Consider the following 18,140-nt stretch of genomic DNA (forward strand, 5'->3'; position numbering starts at 1 on the left):
ATTGTGTGAGACAATGGAAAACAAGGTTTTAGAGTGGATTATGCTTTAGTTAACATACTTACTTATAAAAAGAGCTTCCATATTTTACATTGGAAACCAAGTACTTATTAGCAAGAGATCATGACAGTAATAATTCAAAATTACAATATAAAATATTTAAAACTTTACATGTATTCAATATGAAAGTTTTAAAGCTCCTCATAATCTGTGAAGAATCAATTTCAACGGGACTCTTAAAATGTGCAGTTTCTACAGCTGATGTGTGTGACTGACTGATAAGCCAAGTTTAGAACCACGGTATTTAGACCTTATAAAGCATGAAGGAGAAGTCTCTTTATTCTCCTTCACATGTGTCAATTTAATTTTCAGAGCCAGTCATAAAAGATGAACTAAAGCAGTGAATTTAAAGCAGCTTATGTAACAGACTGATCCTTTTCTCGCATCAGCTTTGCTCCCTGCTAACCTGAGGAGAGAGTGGTGCTGCAGCCAGCCTCTTTTCACCAAAGATCCCTGAAGTATGCATCACTATCTTCCCATCTCTTCTTCAGCTGCTTCCATCCCAGAAATCTGTGACTGGTCCTACAAGTGCAGCACATCTGCTCTACTCTGGCACTGTGCAAACAGCTCTCCTTCCTTCCCCCAGCTTTGGAGGAGAAGAAAAAGACAAAGGAGCACAAAATGAGAACGCAATGCCCAGCAAATACCAGTAATTTGGTATTACAGCTATACTGAACAGCAGCACCACAGCACCCATACACTAACTAGATATGAAAATGTACAGCTGGAAAACGTCATATATACTGAGAAACCTGCATATCAGTAGGAAAAATATACAAACAGTTTGAAGTAGTGGAATCATATGAAAGGAAAAATAGATCTTTGCCCATTAAAAACCACAAACAACTGTGCTGAGAGGGAAAAAATTTATTGGTCCTTTAGATTTCCAATGATTGCTTGTATTATGTTCAGCAAATTAATTCAAATATTACATACAAAGGATATCTTTTCTTCATTTGCAATGTTAGAGCTAGTTTAACATTCAGTGGAAATGTAAGCAATAAAAGAAAAAAAAAAATCTTCAAATTATTAGTGAAATACATGATTATTTTTTTCCTATTTCAGCAAAACACTTGCAAAGAACTGGGTTCTGTGCTCAGTACCCATCTTCCATGAAGACAACTCTCACATACTCACAGAAGGCACTTGAAATTCCTGGAAGTTGGGATGTCAGGAAAAGGAGGGACAGGCTATCGCTTGGATAACAATATGCTCATTTTTAGTAAGTGCAATACTAGTATAAATTCAAACAGCCACAAAGCATTAAGATACAAAAACTTAGCTAGACATGCTAACTAAAGGGCTGCAAAGCTGGAGTACAAATCCTTCGTGTCACTGCCACCATTACTCATCATCTCCACCACAGAGGAGCAGGAGTGCTTTTCTGTAGTCCCCAGATGTATCTTTCTGTTAATATAACAGACCAGTCACCATGAGTCACAACCACAGAAATGTGAAGAAAAGCAGCAGCCAACTCCAGCAGCAGGACTCCAACAGATTATACATTTGTCCCACCCACAGGAAATCCACTTGGATGACTCTCCACTCAGGAATGACGCAAGGAAATTCTCTGTCTCTTATGTTAGAGCTATATTTACCCCGACTTTCAGAAACACAAAAAGCCTCTGAAAGCTTCACTACAGCTGAGCGACCCATTGCATATTAGAATGAAGTTGTCTACAAGTGAGAAAGCCCAAATAAAGGAGAGGCAGCACCAAAAGCACCTGCCATCTCTTAGAAAGGCCCCAGCCCTGCTCCCTGTAATTAATGAGAAACTCTGCTACTAATTCTGCAGGACAGCTGTATGGGCCTGACTGACAGCATCAAAAGTAGCCCCACAGAGACTGATTAAGGGAGCATAATGTTAGCAATGATAACAGAAAATCATAAAAAGTGGCATTAAAATATTAAAAAGGAAATACCCCCCAAAAAACTCCTAGGAAAAAAAAAAAGCATTTTGACTTCAACTTTGCAGAAACAGCTGGCTCTGGATTTCTTGCTGGCTCTTTCTCTTCCTGCTCCTTCCCATCCCCTCAAAGGAAATTATGATTCAGACCAATTCCACAGTGAAATGTTTTCCACTTTGAAATGGTACCAAAGGTTCCACACCGCAACCCAAGATTTAAGTTTCAGCCTTATGATAATTCGGATTCCCAACCCCAATTTGATTCCTCTGGAGCCAGCACCCTCTCTGAAGCACTAAAAATCAGAGGGAACCCAGACAAGAAAGAGGAAACAAAACAGTAGCTAAAAAATGGCATATGGGTAATTGTAATTTCAGAAAACCACATCTGCTCTCCTAGTGAACACTAGAAAGAAACCTTTAGCTGTTCACAGGAAGTGTCCCCCACTGAAATGACGCTCTGTGGTACTTCACAAAACTGCAGACCAACCACCGCAGCTCTCAGAGTGCGCGGTGTTGTCCAGCTCTACTCACACATCCGCCTCCTTCCACAAAAATAAACAGTGGAAACAATGACACCTCAGTCACCCCTGTTTTCCCTGACAACAGAACAGTAATTTTACCTGAATCATTTGATACAATGATTTTGCAAAATTCTTTCTGAATTCTTGTCTAATATCCAACAGATCAATTTCACTTCTTGAAACCATGACTCTGATCAGGGTATCATCATCAGTGCCAGCCCCCTAAAGAGAAAAGTTTAAATAATATTAAAATAAAGAGTCTGATCTGGACAGATGCTGTAGCAAAGCAACCAATACAAACAATCAGAGTGCAACATGAAAGCACCAAGTGCAACAAGTGGTGTCTCAAACATTCCTGGACTACATTTCCACTCCAAAGCAGAGAACATCTGGGACAGTATTCTCTGTTTTGGAGTAGTGAACAAGACATTCACACTGCGATGTGGAGAACAGAGGACTGACCACGCAAGGTGCGCTAATCCCTGAGATTCTATGAAGAGCTGTATGTTCAGACCTCTTATTTCATGTGTCATCTCACAGGCTTCAACCATGAATGCCCACAGACATAGATTTAAAATAAACCAGTTCCAAGATTACACAGTAGTATATCTGACCACCATGATCAGAATCAGATGCAAATCACCCTTTGAATGCAGCCTAAGACTGCAGAATTGCAGCCGGTTCTGGAACTGGGTACATAAACCTTAACAATGACTAATGCAAAGCATAGAACATTGTACAGCAAGACACAGGCAGAGCAACTCATTCCACAAATTATCCAGCTGTTTATTATGAAGACAAGCTTGATAAACCTTTTCCAACCACGCAAACATGCTCCACTCTTTTAGTCATCTTCCTTGCTTGAAACATTTTCAGTTCCTGTGCTGGCAGGCTGTGCCAGACTAACATCCTGTCCCCTCTGCTCAGACAAGTCAGACTCCACACAAGCTGAAGCAATACAAAATTTCACGTGCTGACCTCAAGGAAGGACTTGGCAGAGCCCCCATGATCATCTTCAGCCTAATGTCCAGGGTCACTCAGTCATTCAACTGGGTGTAATATTCTTGGATTACATCTAAGAATGCCCTAAAGCTGCTCAAAAGTCCTGCCAGGAGTCCGGTGGTTTCTGAGTAGGATTTGACATTAGAATCTGGTAAAAGCTAGGCTGTGCCCCATCTAATCATGAAAGCAAACTCTGCGCGTTGTAGAACTTTGTCATTCCAAATTGATTAATTAGAAGCATAAACTCCTCCACCAAACTAATAAATTATCTTTTTTAATCTGAAGTGTTTTATTATTTTTATTTATAATTTTAAAAATAATTTATGATCTCACCAGCAGACATTAATCAGGCCCCTCATAACAGAAATGTAAAAGATTCTAAAACCTACAGGAAAAGGTTTTCTATTGCGTTCTTTAAAAAAATAAATAAAAAATAGATAAGTAAGACAGTAATCCTCCTCATGCAGCTTTCAGCACGCTGGTTCAACATTTTGTATTTTCCACCTGAATCTTATTTCACTATGATGTTAATAAAAGCAGTAAAACAGTTTTTAAAAATTAAGCTATCATTTCATCTCTTTTCACTAATTCTCATGCTGACACCTCATCAACACAACCACCTGGCAACAAACACACTTCAGTGCTTTTCAGCAAGGGGAAGGGAGGAATTCTTCAGGGGAGCTGATAACTTGCCTGAAAAAAACAGACTGCCTACCTCAGTTTTAACTATTAAGTGAGTTAAAAATCCAGTTTTCCCTGCTTATCTCTTCCCTTCCAGGAGAAGGCGAAGCCAACAGAAGCACAGCTGTGTCACTGATGTGATTCCCCTGCAGAATCTTTTGTAGATGTTTAAACTTCTTTCCTTTTTCTCTGATGAGTTTCTTTTCCTTCTCAAAATGGGATGGATAGTAAACAAAATGTGTTTCAAAGCTAACTACACCTTCAGTCTGTAAATACTCATGCCCAAAACAATCTCCACAATCTGTAATTTAGTTTTTGGTCATCTTTACTTCCTCAATACATCCACTACCTAAAAACACTGTAGTCTTTATTTAGCTGAAGGTAACCAGTGGATTGAGCCAGACATTTTCCAGTGTAACAAGACCAAGTCCCAAAAGAAGCTGATGAGACTGATGGTTCCTGTAGAAGACTGATGGTCTAACACACTTACCATGAACTCTACATAAAGTTTACGAATTGTTTGTATCCTCTCCCAGATCTCCATTCCCCAAACCTTTTGCAGATGCTTAGTGATACAGTATCTTGTTGGCATTTGCAGTGAAAGAAATTAAGAACAAGTGAAAGGGAAGATAGTGGAGACAGAAAATGACGTATGGAAAACATGTACATACCTTCATGGAATAGTACAGAGTCTCGGCAAAATAGGCAGGCACACTTCGGACACATTTCACTGAAAATAGGCAGAGGATTAAATTACTGATTGGTGTTCAACACAGGACAACCTTTCACTGTCAAGACAAGATGTGTGTTACTGGATCATTCTCTCCAGAGAGAACAATTAAGTAATTCAGCTGCCAATTAGTGTGTTCCTCTGCTACAACTCTTTGGGTTCCAGGAGTTAGAATGTACCATGTATTTCTATATAGAAAAGAGACTTTCCTAGTCAAATTCCACTCCCAGTTACAAATCTATTATGACACTGTCCTACATTAGATGCCAGGAATACATATGAAGGCAGTTTTCTGATAGAGGTGCACGTGACCAAACAGAATGCAGCTCACCACCAACCCCTGCCCCACTTCCCCCAACTCCCCCATCTATTAAAGGAAGAATAAAGGCCTATTCTCTAAATACTAAAATAGATCCCAGGTGATTAACTTCAAAAAGGAACTGTGTTTTCATGCCACTTCCTAGAACAACTACAATTTAAGGGGGCCTGGGAGTAAATGAAGAAAGCTGGTTCTAGATCTATTAAGACTTAATTACCAACTGCCAAAAGCAGCTTCTCCAAATCACCAGAGGTTTCACGGTCAATGGTCTCCTCAATTTGAAAGCCGGAAATAGTCATGTACTTGTCAAACACTGCAAAACAGAAAGTGTGCTTAGTCAGGCCTCTAGCCAGCACTTCTCCCAGCATCCTCCCCAGTACAGGTCAGTGCCATCTGCATCTCATTATCCGCAGTTCAAATGCTATTGTCCACTCATTCTCCCCTCAGAAAAGGAGATGAAGGTCCTGGTGGACACCAAGTGGAACACGAGGCAGCAGCGTGCCCTTGTGGAAATGGTCTCCTGGGCTGCATTAGGAGGAGCGCTGCCAGCAGGTTGAGGGAGGGGGTCCTCCTCCCACCCACTCAGCACTGGGGAGGCAACACCTGGAGTGCAGGGTCTGGTTCTGAGTTTCCCAGGACAAGAGAGATGTGGAGCAACTGAAGCAAGTCCAGTGAAGGGCCACTGAGATGATGAAGGGACCAGAGCATCTCTACTATGAGCAAAGGCTGAGAGGGCTGGGACTGTTCCGCTTAGAGAAAAGAAGGCTCAAGGGGGAATCTCATCAATGTGCACAAATATGTAAAAGGAGGGTGCAAAGATGGACCCAGGCTCTTTTCAGTGGTGCCCAGCACCAGGACAAGAGGCAATGGACACAGGAGGTTCTGCCTGAACATCAGGAAACACTTTTTCCTGTGCAGGTGACTCAGTACTGACACAGGCTGCCAGGGAGGTTGTGGAGTCCTTGGAGACGTGCAGAAGGCATCTGGACGTAGTCCTGGGCAGCCTGCTCTAGGTAGCCCTGCACAAGCAGGGCTGGACAAGATGACCTCCAAAGGTCCCTTCCAACTTCAACCATTCTGTCATTTTGTGAACATATCTAGTGAAAGGGCACAGTGAGAAGAGGAAAAGGGAAAGAAAGGAAGTTTTAGGAAATTATAAGCTTTTTTCCCCCCAGAGTGCAGTTATCATTTAGCCAGAATCTAATATCCTGTCTACACTGGGCTAGTGCATCAAATTAACTGGCCTACTGGCAGTCTATTCAAGTCTGTACTCATGAATATCAGTAAGACCCGAGTTTTCTATTAAATCCTACATTTCTATCATGCTAAGTAAATGTTGGGTACATCAAAATAAACTTTAGGATTACTTCAGTGCAAACAATGGTAAAAAACTAAACAGTAAAACCATAATCAAATTACCCATGAAAATCCAAATGAATCCAAAGATTCAATACGGAAAACAAAACGACTGGAGAACCAAAGCAAAACTTACTGGTCATTATTTCCAATGGCCTGAGCAGTTTGGTAAAACAGACTCATGAATGGGTAAGGAGCAGGGAAAAAAAATCTTGTCTCTTTATCAACAGCTCATAAAGTATGACTTTATAAAAGGGCTGATCTTTTCAGGGTGGTTCTCCATCAGATTATGATGACTCACAACAGACTCAGCATCACTTCTACTGCCACGACCTCTTTCAAAAGGGAAAAGAAAAAAAGCATCCAGAAAGAAACACCCTAGCTGTCCCTCAGACCTACTGCACCACTCCTTCAAGCAGATCACCACTGCTAGGGGGGAATGAATTACAGGAAACAAAATTAAATGTGTTAAGTAGAGGGAAGAGGTGATTAAAGATTTCTGGGCTTGATAAACGTGGTACCAGAAACTCTCCCACCAGCTGGGTAACACTGAGACTTCAGGCAGAAGTTTTCAAGCATACATGAACCATACCACCTACCCCGCCTTAGATGGGAAACGCTTCGGGTTCCCAAGATGGTGATGAACTTTTCTTCATCTGTTCCCCATTTCAGCTCCCCAGCTCTAAACAATACCTGTTGTAAATTCAAGAGATCAAAACAACAGCATCTGTTATGTGTCCACACACCCTTGTTGAAAGCTCTATTTGTCTCACTCTAAGGAGCACTGAACTTACTAACAAGCTATAGCTGGAGGGGAAAAAATGAAATAAAATTGCCAAGTAATGAACTGACTTTAGGAAGAAATGATACATTCTGAAATCAACTGTGAAAGCATTTACACATGGTCCCTTTCACAAGCCTGAAGTTTACTGAAACTGTGATAATACAGGAGATAAAACCCATTCCAGCTGTCTGTCCATACTGAAAACCTGAATGGGATGTTATGAATGTCCTATTTATGTCTGTCCCACAATCCTATTCAAAACACATTTGTGACTGCTGCATGCTCTTTTTAATATTAATAGTTCAGAGCACAACAGGGCAGAGGTGTGAAGTTATCAAGGATATTTATTTCAAATAATATATGCTAAGCTCTTCAAATAAATACCAGCACCCTCCATCCAGGAGCAAATGTGAAGTCCCAGCACAGCATTTAGAAACACCAGGAACGCATTTCTTCAGAGATACTAGAAGTTGTGAATGGTATTTCATGCGAGTTCTAGGTTTTTACCTGCCTTGCCACTGTGCAATACCCAAAATGTACTTTAAAAGAAGTTATATCCACAAAATCTCTTCCCAAAAGCTAAAACGCTCTCCTTCAGGTGTTCTCAGAAAAGTCTTGCAAGGCCTACCAAGGTCTGTGGCTCATAAGCCCTGCTAAAGACAAGACTGACACAACTTCATGAAACAGTCTAATTCAGGATTTGAACATTTGCCTCACCAATTTTCAAGCCCTGGTTTCTACAAGATTGATTTTTACAGCAGGAGAACAATGCTTTCTGAATTTACATAACAAAGGATAGGCTTGTGCAAATAAAATACACTTTGGGAGTCTGTCTCTCCCTATCTTGCCCTGCTATCAGGAGAATGTTTTATTGATCTGGTATTCTGCTTTTCCTCCTCGTCACCTTGAACATTCCATATATATTCTCTCATGTCTACTGATGATTTATAAGAGGGAAATGTCTAGCCTGGAGTTATCTGAAATAACTGAGAAGAAAAATGTATTAAATGAGTTCTGTGATCAAATTGCTGAAATATTGACCCTCCCTACAACTAACCACAAAGCCAAGAGCATCCAGGAAGAGACCACATCAAGGACACCAATTTACTGCTGGTATTCTTTTTCCTGTCTAGAATGCAGGTTTAGCGACAGTGACAACATCACGGACAATACTTGAAAAGGGCAATGTGTTGAGTTCCTAGAAACTCTTTAGAGGCAAATCTTAAGACTGTCATCTGATTATAGTAAAGCAGAATATTTGGTATTTTTTCTCTTTTTAGCATTTCACCTTCTATGGAGGCATCCTTCACTGAACAGCATTAGTGTTTCACTATGACGTGTATATGGCACACAATATGTAAGGCCTGAGTTCAGTGAAGAGCTCAACTCAGATATTAAGGAATGAACCGTTAACACCTCTAAGTTTTCCAGCAGTGGGCCTCTCAGCATCACCAAACCTCAGCAATCATAACTCTCTCTTCTAGTGATCTAATCACAGTCCCATTCAGACATCTCATTAAGTAATATGCAAAACAAGACATGCTTTCCATTGAAATGTGAAAGTGACAAAAATCTTGATCCCAATGTTTCAGGTTTTGACACTTCTTTTGTCCAGAACGTATAAAAGCACAAGAAAATGTATTAAGAAACACACTCAGAGAACCTTAGCAATTTCTCTCACGTTTGAATTCAAGCTGTATACTCTCTTTGCAAGATAACCTGTAGAAATGCCCCAAAAACCAAGTCATTCACCCACCTGAGCATCCTGCTCAACAAGACCCTCATCAACTCTGCCATCAGGATCTCTATTTGCCTAAAGAGAATTTTTAAAAGTTGTTAAACTGAAGAATCAAAAGTTGAATCAAAAAACAACTTATCTGTTATATTGAGCTTGGAAGAGTTACTGTGAGAAGTCAACCCCTAATGCATCTTCTCCAAAATCACTTGGTTTTTCCCTTCTGCTTGCATGTGTCTTTATGTACTAAGCGTTCTCTTCTCCCATTGCCTTCAAAACCCCTCACAGCAGGCATTCTGCTATACTCATGAGCATCACTGAAGTTTTTCAATTCAGTGATGTGGAAATGATCCATAACAGAGCTCAAGACTGACCATGCAAGTCAGAGGAAGCGATTCAGTTTCAGAATCAACCCCACCTATCACCAGGTCTATCTAGAATCCCAGCTTTGTAAGCAGAAAGTGGCAAGTGTACATCAGAAAGGAAAACAGAAGTGAAAATCTTATGCACACAAAGAGATACTGACCTGCAGCAGGACCACCAGCAGTCTCTGAAAATAGCCTGATGTTTCTCCTGTGATCTTATCCTCCAGGTTGGCCTCATACTCTGCAAAAGAGCAATACCCATTCACCATCTTACAAATTCCTCCTCTATTTTGAGGAGAAAGCAAGGAAAAGTAAAAAGTTAGTTTGTAGCATCATTTATCAGAAACAGCTCTAACAACTGGGACGTATTCTGCTTTCACTTATAACCTAACATTATTATAAAAGAGGTGAAAAGATAGCACCTCACACCTAGTATCAGGAGCAGATTACTCAAAATATTTTTAAATACAAGGTGACATGCATAGATTCAGCTTTTTAAGGAACTAAAGAGCATATAGATCTGGAGTTATGCTAAAACATGGCAGTCACAACTGTACAATAATTGTTAGCCCAGAAGTCTAGTAGTAATAAATTTTGCCCTTGGAGACCAAGTTTTGCCTCAAACTTTAATAACAAATGAGAATTTCTTGTGTGGCAGGAACCTGCATAGAGGTAAAAGAAACGTGTTAAATTAAACACTACCTTAAAAAAACCCCAACCCCACAATCACAGGGGAAAAGCACATGCTCCTGTGGACAAACAAAAAGCTGCACCAAAAAGCTGCACCTGCTTTAGCACAAATGCATTTGAACAGAATGCTGAGCAAAAGGCAAAAAATCACTTCTGTATTTTTATGTGATTCCAGTTTTCTAGTTTCCAATTACTAAAAATCCCCTTTCAGTCAAAGGGATGAAAACAATGGGTGAAAGACAGACATGCATTTGAATGAATTCTAACTATAAAGCATAAAACAACATGATGTGCAGTCATAGTCCCTAAATAAAAACTTTTCGTTTACAATCCGAACTCTAGTTTCTTTCAATGTGAAGTTTTGCAACATGGCAGAATGAAATTCCATTTATTGGACACATCCATCAGTTCACAGATGGACCTTATTTGAAAGATAAGCTAAAATCATATTAAGAGAACTGAACAGAGACTCTAGAACTTTGTTTTACACAGAATTTTACCTTTCAGATAAACCTGTTTAATATTCTGCACTTCCGCAGGTGTTCTGGAGGCCAGAATTTCAGTCAACACTTTCTCATTGGTCCCTGCTCCCTGCAGGGGTACAAGTATAAATCAGTTGATGGAATATTAAAAGGAAAAATAAAAAAAGAAGACAAGGATTCCCTTTGACAATCAAAAAGCAAGCATCAGCTTATACACTCAGATCAAATAAATACAAATTTCCTTCTTCTTTCTGGTATATTGTGGGGGTTTTGTAAAGAGTTTCTTCCAGTTCCAACAGGCTTGACTGTTTTCAAAACCAACCCAACATTTAATCAAGGCTCACTGCCACGGGATTCAGATGAGCCCTTCCATGTTCAAGCACACCCAGATACGCCTCAGTTCTTCACTATTACAGTCAATGATATCAAGATAACTGAATGATTAGAACAACAGCTTCCATCTTAGCTCTAGCTCATATACCGCCTTTCATCAGCTAATACACAGATACACACAGAGTCACCCAGCAGTGGTATTTACTGTTCTATGAACTGTGCTGTCTTAAACCCTCCCTCTCTTCCACTGTAAATTAATACATTTTACAACAGAATTGCTAACCCAGACAGTTTAAGCTGCTACGCTCTAATTACAGCAGGCACAACAGGTACTCTTCACTTTTACAAGGATACAATTTACAAAAGCCAAGCCAGCACCTTGTTTCTACAAGTCTGAGTCTACTTTACCTGTAAGAATAAGTGATGCTTATTTGCCTATAAGATAAGTTATGCTTCCAAAGGAGTCGTTTCACAAAAGCAACGCTGAAATACAATACTGTGTATTTTTTGCTTCAGCGTGTTATTTACAACCTTTAGTGGAAGGAAAATCCAAATACTAACTGCATATAAAGATATCCAACTGCATACAAATACATCCAGAATGTAAATCTGCCAGGTTACATGCAATAATTTTCAAAATACAGATTGTTTCAAGACAACAAGTGAGGCAGGCACAGTTATATTAGTTCCAATTTAAGTAGCAGCAGTGAGAATTGATAGGACAATCTTCAGCACAGACTTAAATCTCTTAGCTGAGTTGTTACCTTGCACTGAAGTCTCTGCTAACGCATGTCCGTTACTATTGTTACCCACCCTAGCAGAACTGCCTCTAGTATCGACATCTTTTCCTGTGCAGACACATTCTCTGAAATCCTATGATCTTCTGTTCAATATCATTTTTTGTAAGTGACAGGAACAAAACCACTCTTGTTTCACTAACTCTATTTTCCCTCCTACACCCATCTGTTTTGTCCTTTCCCTGTCAATCTTTGACCCCCAAGTCAACAAGAGGAGCTTGGAATACATTTTTCCCTTTAAGTCAACAAGGTCTTTATCAGTTTCTTTGTCAGGTGCCACCTGCCCTTCCCCCATTGTATATAAAGACATTACAGAAAAATTCCAGGACTAAAGTTTCTGTTGTCTGAGACACTATTTGTTGGCTCATGGGTTCATGAGGCCTTGCTTGCCTAGTTGACTAAAACCTACATATTAACCAGATAGTCATCAAAGATCTTGGGAGTTTATGTGTAAATGTCACCCAACCAAGCACTACCTGACACTAGGCAAGTTCAATGTCCTCTACTTTAAGCAACAGGTTCTGTGAATTCAAGGACATCCATTTCCTGAATTTCCATAGGCTGACATGGAAGAAAACACACTAAAATACTTACACATACAGATTGCAAATCACTTGTAAATCACCTTCCCAGAAAGGCACTAAATGCATTCAGCTGAAGAGATATGTTAGAAAGGTAATACTGACAGGGCTATCAACTCTTCCCTCTGTATTACTGGAGAACACATTCAATAATACAGATAACAACCACTCATAATTTTGGTGGACATCAGTTTACACAGGCTAACTCATCCATTTTGGAGTAATCCATCAGGGGCAAAACACTCTCTAGTTTAACATCACACTAATTAAATGCCTTGAACTAATTTGCAGCCTAGGCGTACAGCTGCGTAGCTACAAAACCTAGGCTGCTCACAGCAGGAAAATCTAGTGTCCGCTGGACTTCAGCACTGCACTTCAGCAGCAAAAAGAACGTAAAAGCAACACGCACATCTGCTCATTGTATTTAAATCAGATGGAATAAGTCTTAAACAATGTAGATTTTAATCTTCATCTACAGCAACACTGTTCTCTCAAGATTACACAGTTTCTCATGAAAATAATTTCACATAAAACATTACACAGATTAGATTTCTAAACTACCTCTAGTGAGTTATCAGGATGAACAAGAAACCAGGCTAAGCCATGGCATCAGCAACAATAGCAGGTGTTAATATAACATTTCTAATTTAAAAAAAAGAAAAAAAGGCTGCTTCTAGTAGCATTCCTCTTACCAACCAAAAGCTCATTCCTAAAAAACATCAAAAGAGCAACAGACATTTCATATGATGTATTAATTCCTCTCCCTTACTCCTCTTACCTTGATGGCATGCTTCAGTGCATGAGCATCAAAAATATAGGTTGGTCTCATCAAAGATACCATCAGTGTTTCAAATTTGCCAGTAAGTTCTGATTTCAGGTCATCTACAAGATCCTAATGCAGAACAAACAGCACTGTAATGAACAATGAACTGGATGCATGAGTGTCTGCAAGCTAGAAGACTGTGCAGACACATCAAAAAGCACAAGGGACAGGGCTCTCTGTTTTAATTGGTACCTGAACTGAAACAAATTAGGCAGAAGAAAAGGATACAGTAAACATATTGTGATTTTTTTTTTCCCCCAATATAGAAATTCTTTAAACCCCAGTTGTTTATTGCACTTGCTATTTGAAACAAAGGTTACCCAGCCACAATATTAAAGGATCCAGAAATGCTGGAAGAAAGAAACAAGCTGTGTTTGCTTTGAACTCACTGACGGCTTTATCTACCCATATATTTGGTTTTGTTCTCTCCTGCACTATTGGGCTGCTGTATTTCTGTCACGTTTTCTAGCTCTAGAGAATTCTTTTCCTGTTATCACCTTAAATTGCAGACCTTGCATCAAAATATTCAATAACTCCTTCCATACTGAGAACAAGGTCAGTACTAGAAGCATACTAACGGGAAACTAGAGGAGCTTTTGCACAAAAACCCATCTAAGACATATTGGACTGAAGTACAGAAAAAGGAAGTAACTTCCTTGTGCTAATCTAAAAGGAATATGCTAACCCAGAAGTATAGAGCAGGGTAGGGGAGAGTGGGAAACAGAAGCAAAACTACATTGTCTTTGAAGGAACCTTTTACAGGGAATGTGATAAATGTGCCTCACAATTTTAAATAATCAACATAGGCCCCATTCAGCTCATTTCTAGAGGTATTTTTCTTCTTCTCACCCTGCCAAATAAGGTTTTAAAGGCAGCCGCAATTTCTTGACGCTGAGCATTGTTTCTGCTGGTAAGGATCTTCAGAATAGTTTCTTCATCAGTCCCTGAAGTTAGAAAGAACAAAGAGTTACAAACACACTCTAATAAACAAACAAACAACCCAAAAAGGCAGTGAAAGATGCTTTGACAATAACAGTCTACTGACAAGCAGCAGAAGCATTTACACATGTCACTATACCCCAAGCTGAGCTGCCAGGTTTAGTCCTCTGCTGTCGCAAAAATATGGCCAGAGAACCTGTGTGTTGTTTGTTCTGTTCCAGACACTGCTCTCGGCACCCCAGGCATCAGCTACAACGTTTAGTCACAGTCTGTATTCTACACAGGAGCTTTGCCTTTGGGCTCACTAAGGGATTTACTTTAGAATAAACAATCTGCTGACTTCCAGCAAAACCCAGTCCACTAACCCCAAATACTCCAGAGTATACAGGTGCAGAGATATTATCCATTTTATGCACAAGTTTGCCCTCCCAGCACAGCACCTTACTAGCCCTACTGAATTTTTCAGCTGGCTGAGGTGTATCGCATTTCCCTCCTTCCCTTCCTCCAACCCACAGATGGCTTCAAATAAAGTAGCAAATTAGGATTTGTTCTCACAGGGAAGTTTTGGAGCAGAAAACTACAGCGTTGAGTTTACAGACTGCTTGTGAGTCTGCATTCACGCTGTATGCTTGTATTCTTTGTTCACAGTAACTGTAACGTGCTTCCGCACTCCCAGGCCGAGGGGACTGTCGCACATTTTCCAAGCACAGAGCTTCTACTACACTGTCATAACTCTCCGCTGTTGTCGCCTGTAAATCCACAGTCGAGCCTACTGTGCAGTAAAACTCTGTGTGCAGAGAAGCCTGGGGAGTATCAGTTTTTAATGGGGAATGTGCAAACCACTTTCTTTTTTTCTCTTAATGCTAACCTAAAAATAAACATCCTTGAGAGCAGCACAGCCAAAACTAGGACACGCCCAGACTCACACAACTCCTGATGTTGTCATTCCACAGCATGTAGATGCACGCCCTACCCTCATCTGCTAATATAAATTAATGAGTTTAGAAAGGATGTTTTCAAAGCAGTGAAAGCCCTTTCCTTTCTGTAAAATAAATTATTCTTACCCATTCCCTTCATGGCCTTACGCAGAGCTTCTGCATCAGCTCGGGCATCAAAAGGAGAGAAGGCTGTCACCGTGCCTCTTGTGTACTAGAGGGGAAAAAAAAAAGAGGGGAGTTAGGGGGGGAAGGGAAAAATCCATGAAATAGAAGATTTCAGTTCTCCATACATGAGCTCCAACTAAATTTGAATCCACAGTCCAAAAGATGAGAGCATTTTTCTTGCAGTTGTCTGACTAAATAGCAGTCTGTGGGTATTTAAACACAGCTCTCACTCAGAATGTACTGCTATGGTTTTACTCAGCAGTACACCAGCTAAGCTCAGGTATATTTAGATAACAGTAGTTTGCAGGATTGGTATTTACAACACTGGAGCCTGAAGGCAGGAAAATTACTAAGAAATTACCATTTGTTAAAGTAATTTGGGAAATTAATTGCACAAATCGCGTATGCTGGAAAAGCTGCACAATGATCCAAGACACGTTTGGAAAGAAGAACTTCCTCTCCTCAAGAAAAACCTACTGGAGCTCTCAGCCAGTATCACACTGATTTTTTTCATCACGTTGCAAATGAGATCTACTGAACTCTGCAATGGCTTTCAATATTTCATCACGTTTCTTTTGGAATAAGCAATTTTTTACTCAAGTGATTCAGCTACATTTCTCATTAGTAGTTGACAGCTAAAAAGAAGTAACAGTTCAAACATAAGGATAAAAGATCAGCCCATCCAAACACAAAATAATGCCACCAGGTTTCCACAGAATATGGCTCTACAGGGACTTTCTCTGTGGGTCAAACACAAAAGGATATTCATTGCCCTTATGGAAAAATCCTGCCCTTATTTAGACACGAGAGTTCAAGAACCTATGTATGTATAGCACAGTAGTTAATTTATAAACTATAAGAGTTGAGCAGTGGCCAAACAGCTGGGTTTGGGGAACAGGGAGGTTCTTCTAACAGCTGAAGAAGGGAAAACTCTTGCAAGCATCGCTGTACAAAAGTAGTAATCAGTAGAGGCAGGGCATTTTTCCACTCTCAAAAAAAAAAAGCATGAAAGGAGGTGCCAAGACACCTCCTGAGACCGGCACCAGATTATTTCACAGACAGCACAGCTATTTGGCCTCTGCAGTACAGCCTTTCCCTCAAGTTAGCAATTTCAGAAGCACAGTGCTTTGGTTTCAGGTCAATGTACTCATCCAAGAGAGGTCAGGCAGAAGAGCACAGAGCGAAAAGAGCTGGAGAGCACTAACCAGAAACTGCCCTGAAGCCCTGCTGCCTCTCAGGCCACCTGTGTGTTACTGCCCCCAGAGAATCCCCAACCCTCCCACTGCAGAAGCAGTAATGAGTTCAGTTTACCTCCACCATATTTCAGCAAATCAGAACACAAAGGATCATGGTTTTTAATAGCAACAACAAACTTCTTTCTGATAGATGCTTTCCAACATCCAGCATACTTCACAGGCACGATAATTCCCCTGAAGCGTTCTGCTTTTCCCATCACAAACAAGTTTTTAAGCAGTACTTCAAATTTAGACACAGCAATACGTACTTATTCTAATTTTCCTAGCTAATTCCAAGGGTTATCATGGAAAAAAATCTCGAGGATTTGGGACTCAATTTTATAAAACAAATTTAATTTGGTAAAACAGATAAAGACTGAAAAGCCTCTGTTTTCCTCCTCCTCCCTTATTACCACGCCAGCCAGCACGGGGTAATTTAATGGTCAACAGGTCTCAGAGGGAAGAGTTACTGATCTTTAAGTGAAAGTTTTCCTTTGCTTATCTTGTTATAAGCAAGTGGAATTCCCCTTCACAATTGCTAAGTTGTGTGACAATGGCCCAACATTCCTCTGTGGCTGTTTTAAACAACATATGTGTGAACAGTAGATGCTAGATTAAATCTCTCTCTGCATCACCTTTCTCATTTTTGTTAACTAAGAAGAATCCTTCCACAACTCTCTTTCCCAAAGAAAAGTGTGGAAATCCTCAACATACACTAAGCTTGAGGAACAGTTCCTGAAATTCTTCTAGTGCAGCTGTAGTTTGAAAGCATTTTCTTGCTATCTGGGCACCATCTGCATTCCAGGCATTCCCTTCCGACTGGATTTTGGCTACCTACCTGGCGCAATCACCCTTGATCAGTGCTTGAGCTGCACCTAGGTTGCAAACCAGAAATATTGCTGCAGCTCTGCGACCCAGCATAATAAAAATCCATGTTACCTGGGTACCACAAAGATGGCAGCTATAAGCCAAGATCTCCAGCTACATCTGCTGCCCTTGATACTCTGCTGGTGCAAACAGAGCACAACCATAGCAGGGGCTGGTCATGTAAGACAAGCATGGATACAGCTTTATAGACCCAAGTCCAGCCTACAATTTAACTGCTTTCAGAAGCCACATGTGGGCAGATGTGATGGACAATAGTTGGCTCATCACTGGGAAAGCATTGAGCCATCCCCAATTCTCACATCAGAATCCTACTCACCTAGCTTTTTAGAGCACTGCAGCATGGCCTGGCAATCAGGATACGGCAGGAAATATTCAGGAAATACACCATGTTTAACAACCACAAATCCACCTAAAACACCCCACTGTCCAGAAGCACCCTCATTAGTTATTCCAGTCCCCATTTCTCATTTGCAAACTCCATGGACAATGGCAGAAAGCCATTACTGCAGTGGTAACAAACTCAGTCTGCATAGGACAGAGCTGTCTCCTCCTTCCCAAACACAGTATCTCCTGGCCAAAGAGAGGGCAAGCACCTGTTCTAAACCACCATCACTGCCTGAACCACTGAAGTCAACTTTCAGCCATGGAGAATTTGAAACATCAGCTATGAACCAGACATTTCTAACAACATAATAGATACACACAAAAGAGTTTCTGACAAAAGCCAGACACTCATTTATTAGACAACTCAGCTACAGTTTCAACATTAAGTCGAGTTTAAACTTTATGGAAACCAACTGGTTCTTGCAGACA

General features: G+C 40.4%; 1 protein-coding gene across 1 annotated transcript; it reads right to left on the minus strand.

Moving 5' to 3' along the window:
* Positions 1-914: 914 nt before the first annotated feature.
* ANXA5 (annexin A5) lies at positions 915-16,277 on the minus strand. Its single transcript, XM_010163979.2, has 12 exons — positions 16,230-16,277; positions 15,166-15,250; positions 14,012-14,106; positions 13,118-13,231; positions 10,647-10,737; positions 9,618-9,697; positions 9,113-9,169; positions 7,172-7,265; positions 5,434-5,529; positions 4,839-4,897; positions 2,584-2,706; positions 915-1,464 (listed from the first exon to the last, which is right to left on the minus strand). The coding sequence occupies exons 2-12, from the start codon at positions 15,176-15,178 to the stop codon at positions 1,402-1,404; spliced, it is 885 nt and encodes a 294-aa protein (XP_010162281.2). The 5' UTR covers positions 15,179-15,250; positions 16,230-16,277; the 3' UTR covers positions 915-1,401.
* Positions 16,278-18,140: the final 1,863 nt, after the last annotated feature.

Source organism: Antrostomus carolinensis, unplaced genomic scaffold, assembly GCF_000700745.2.
Source record: "Antrostomus carolinensis isolate BGI_N321 unplaced genomic scaffold, ASM70074v2 scaffold10780, whole genome shotgun sequence".
Taxonomy (NCBI): domain Eukaryota; kingdom Metazoa; phylum Chordata; class Aves; order Caprimulgiformes; family Caprimulgidae; genus Antrostomus; species Antrostomus carolinensis.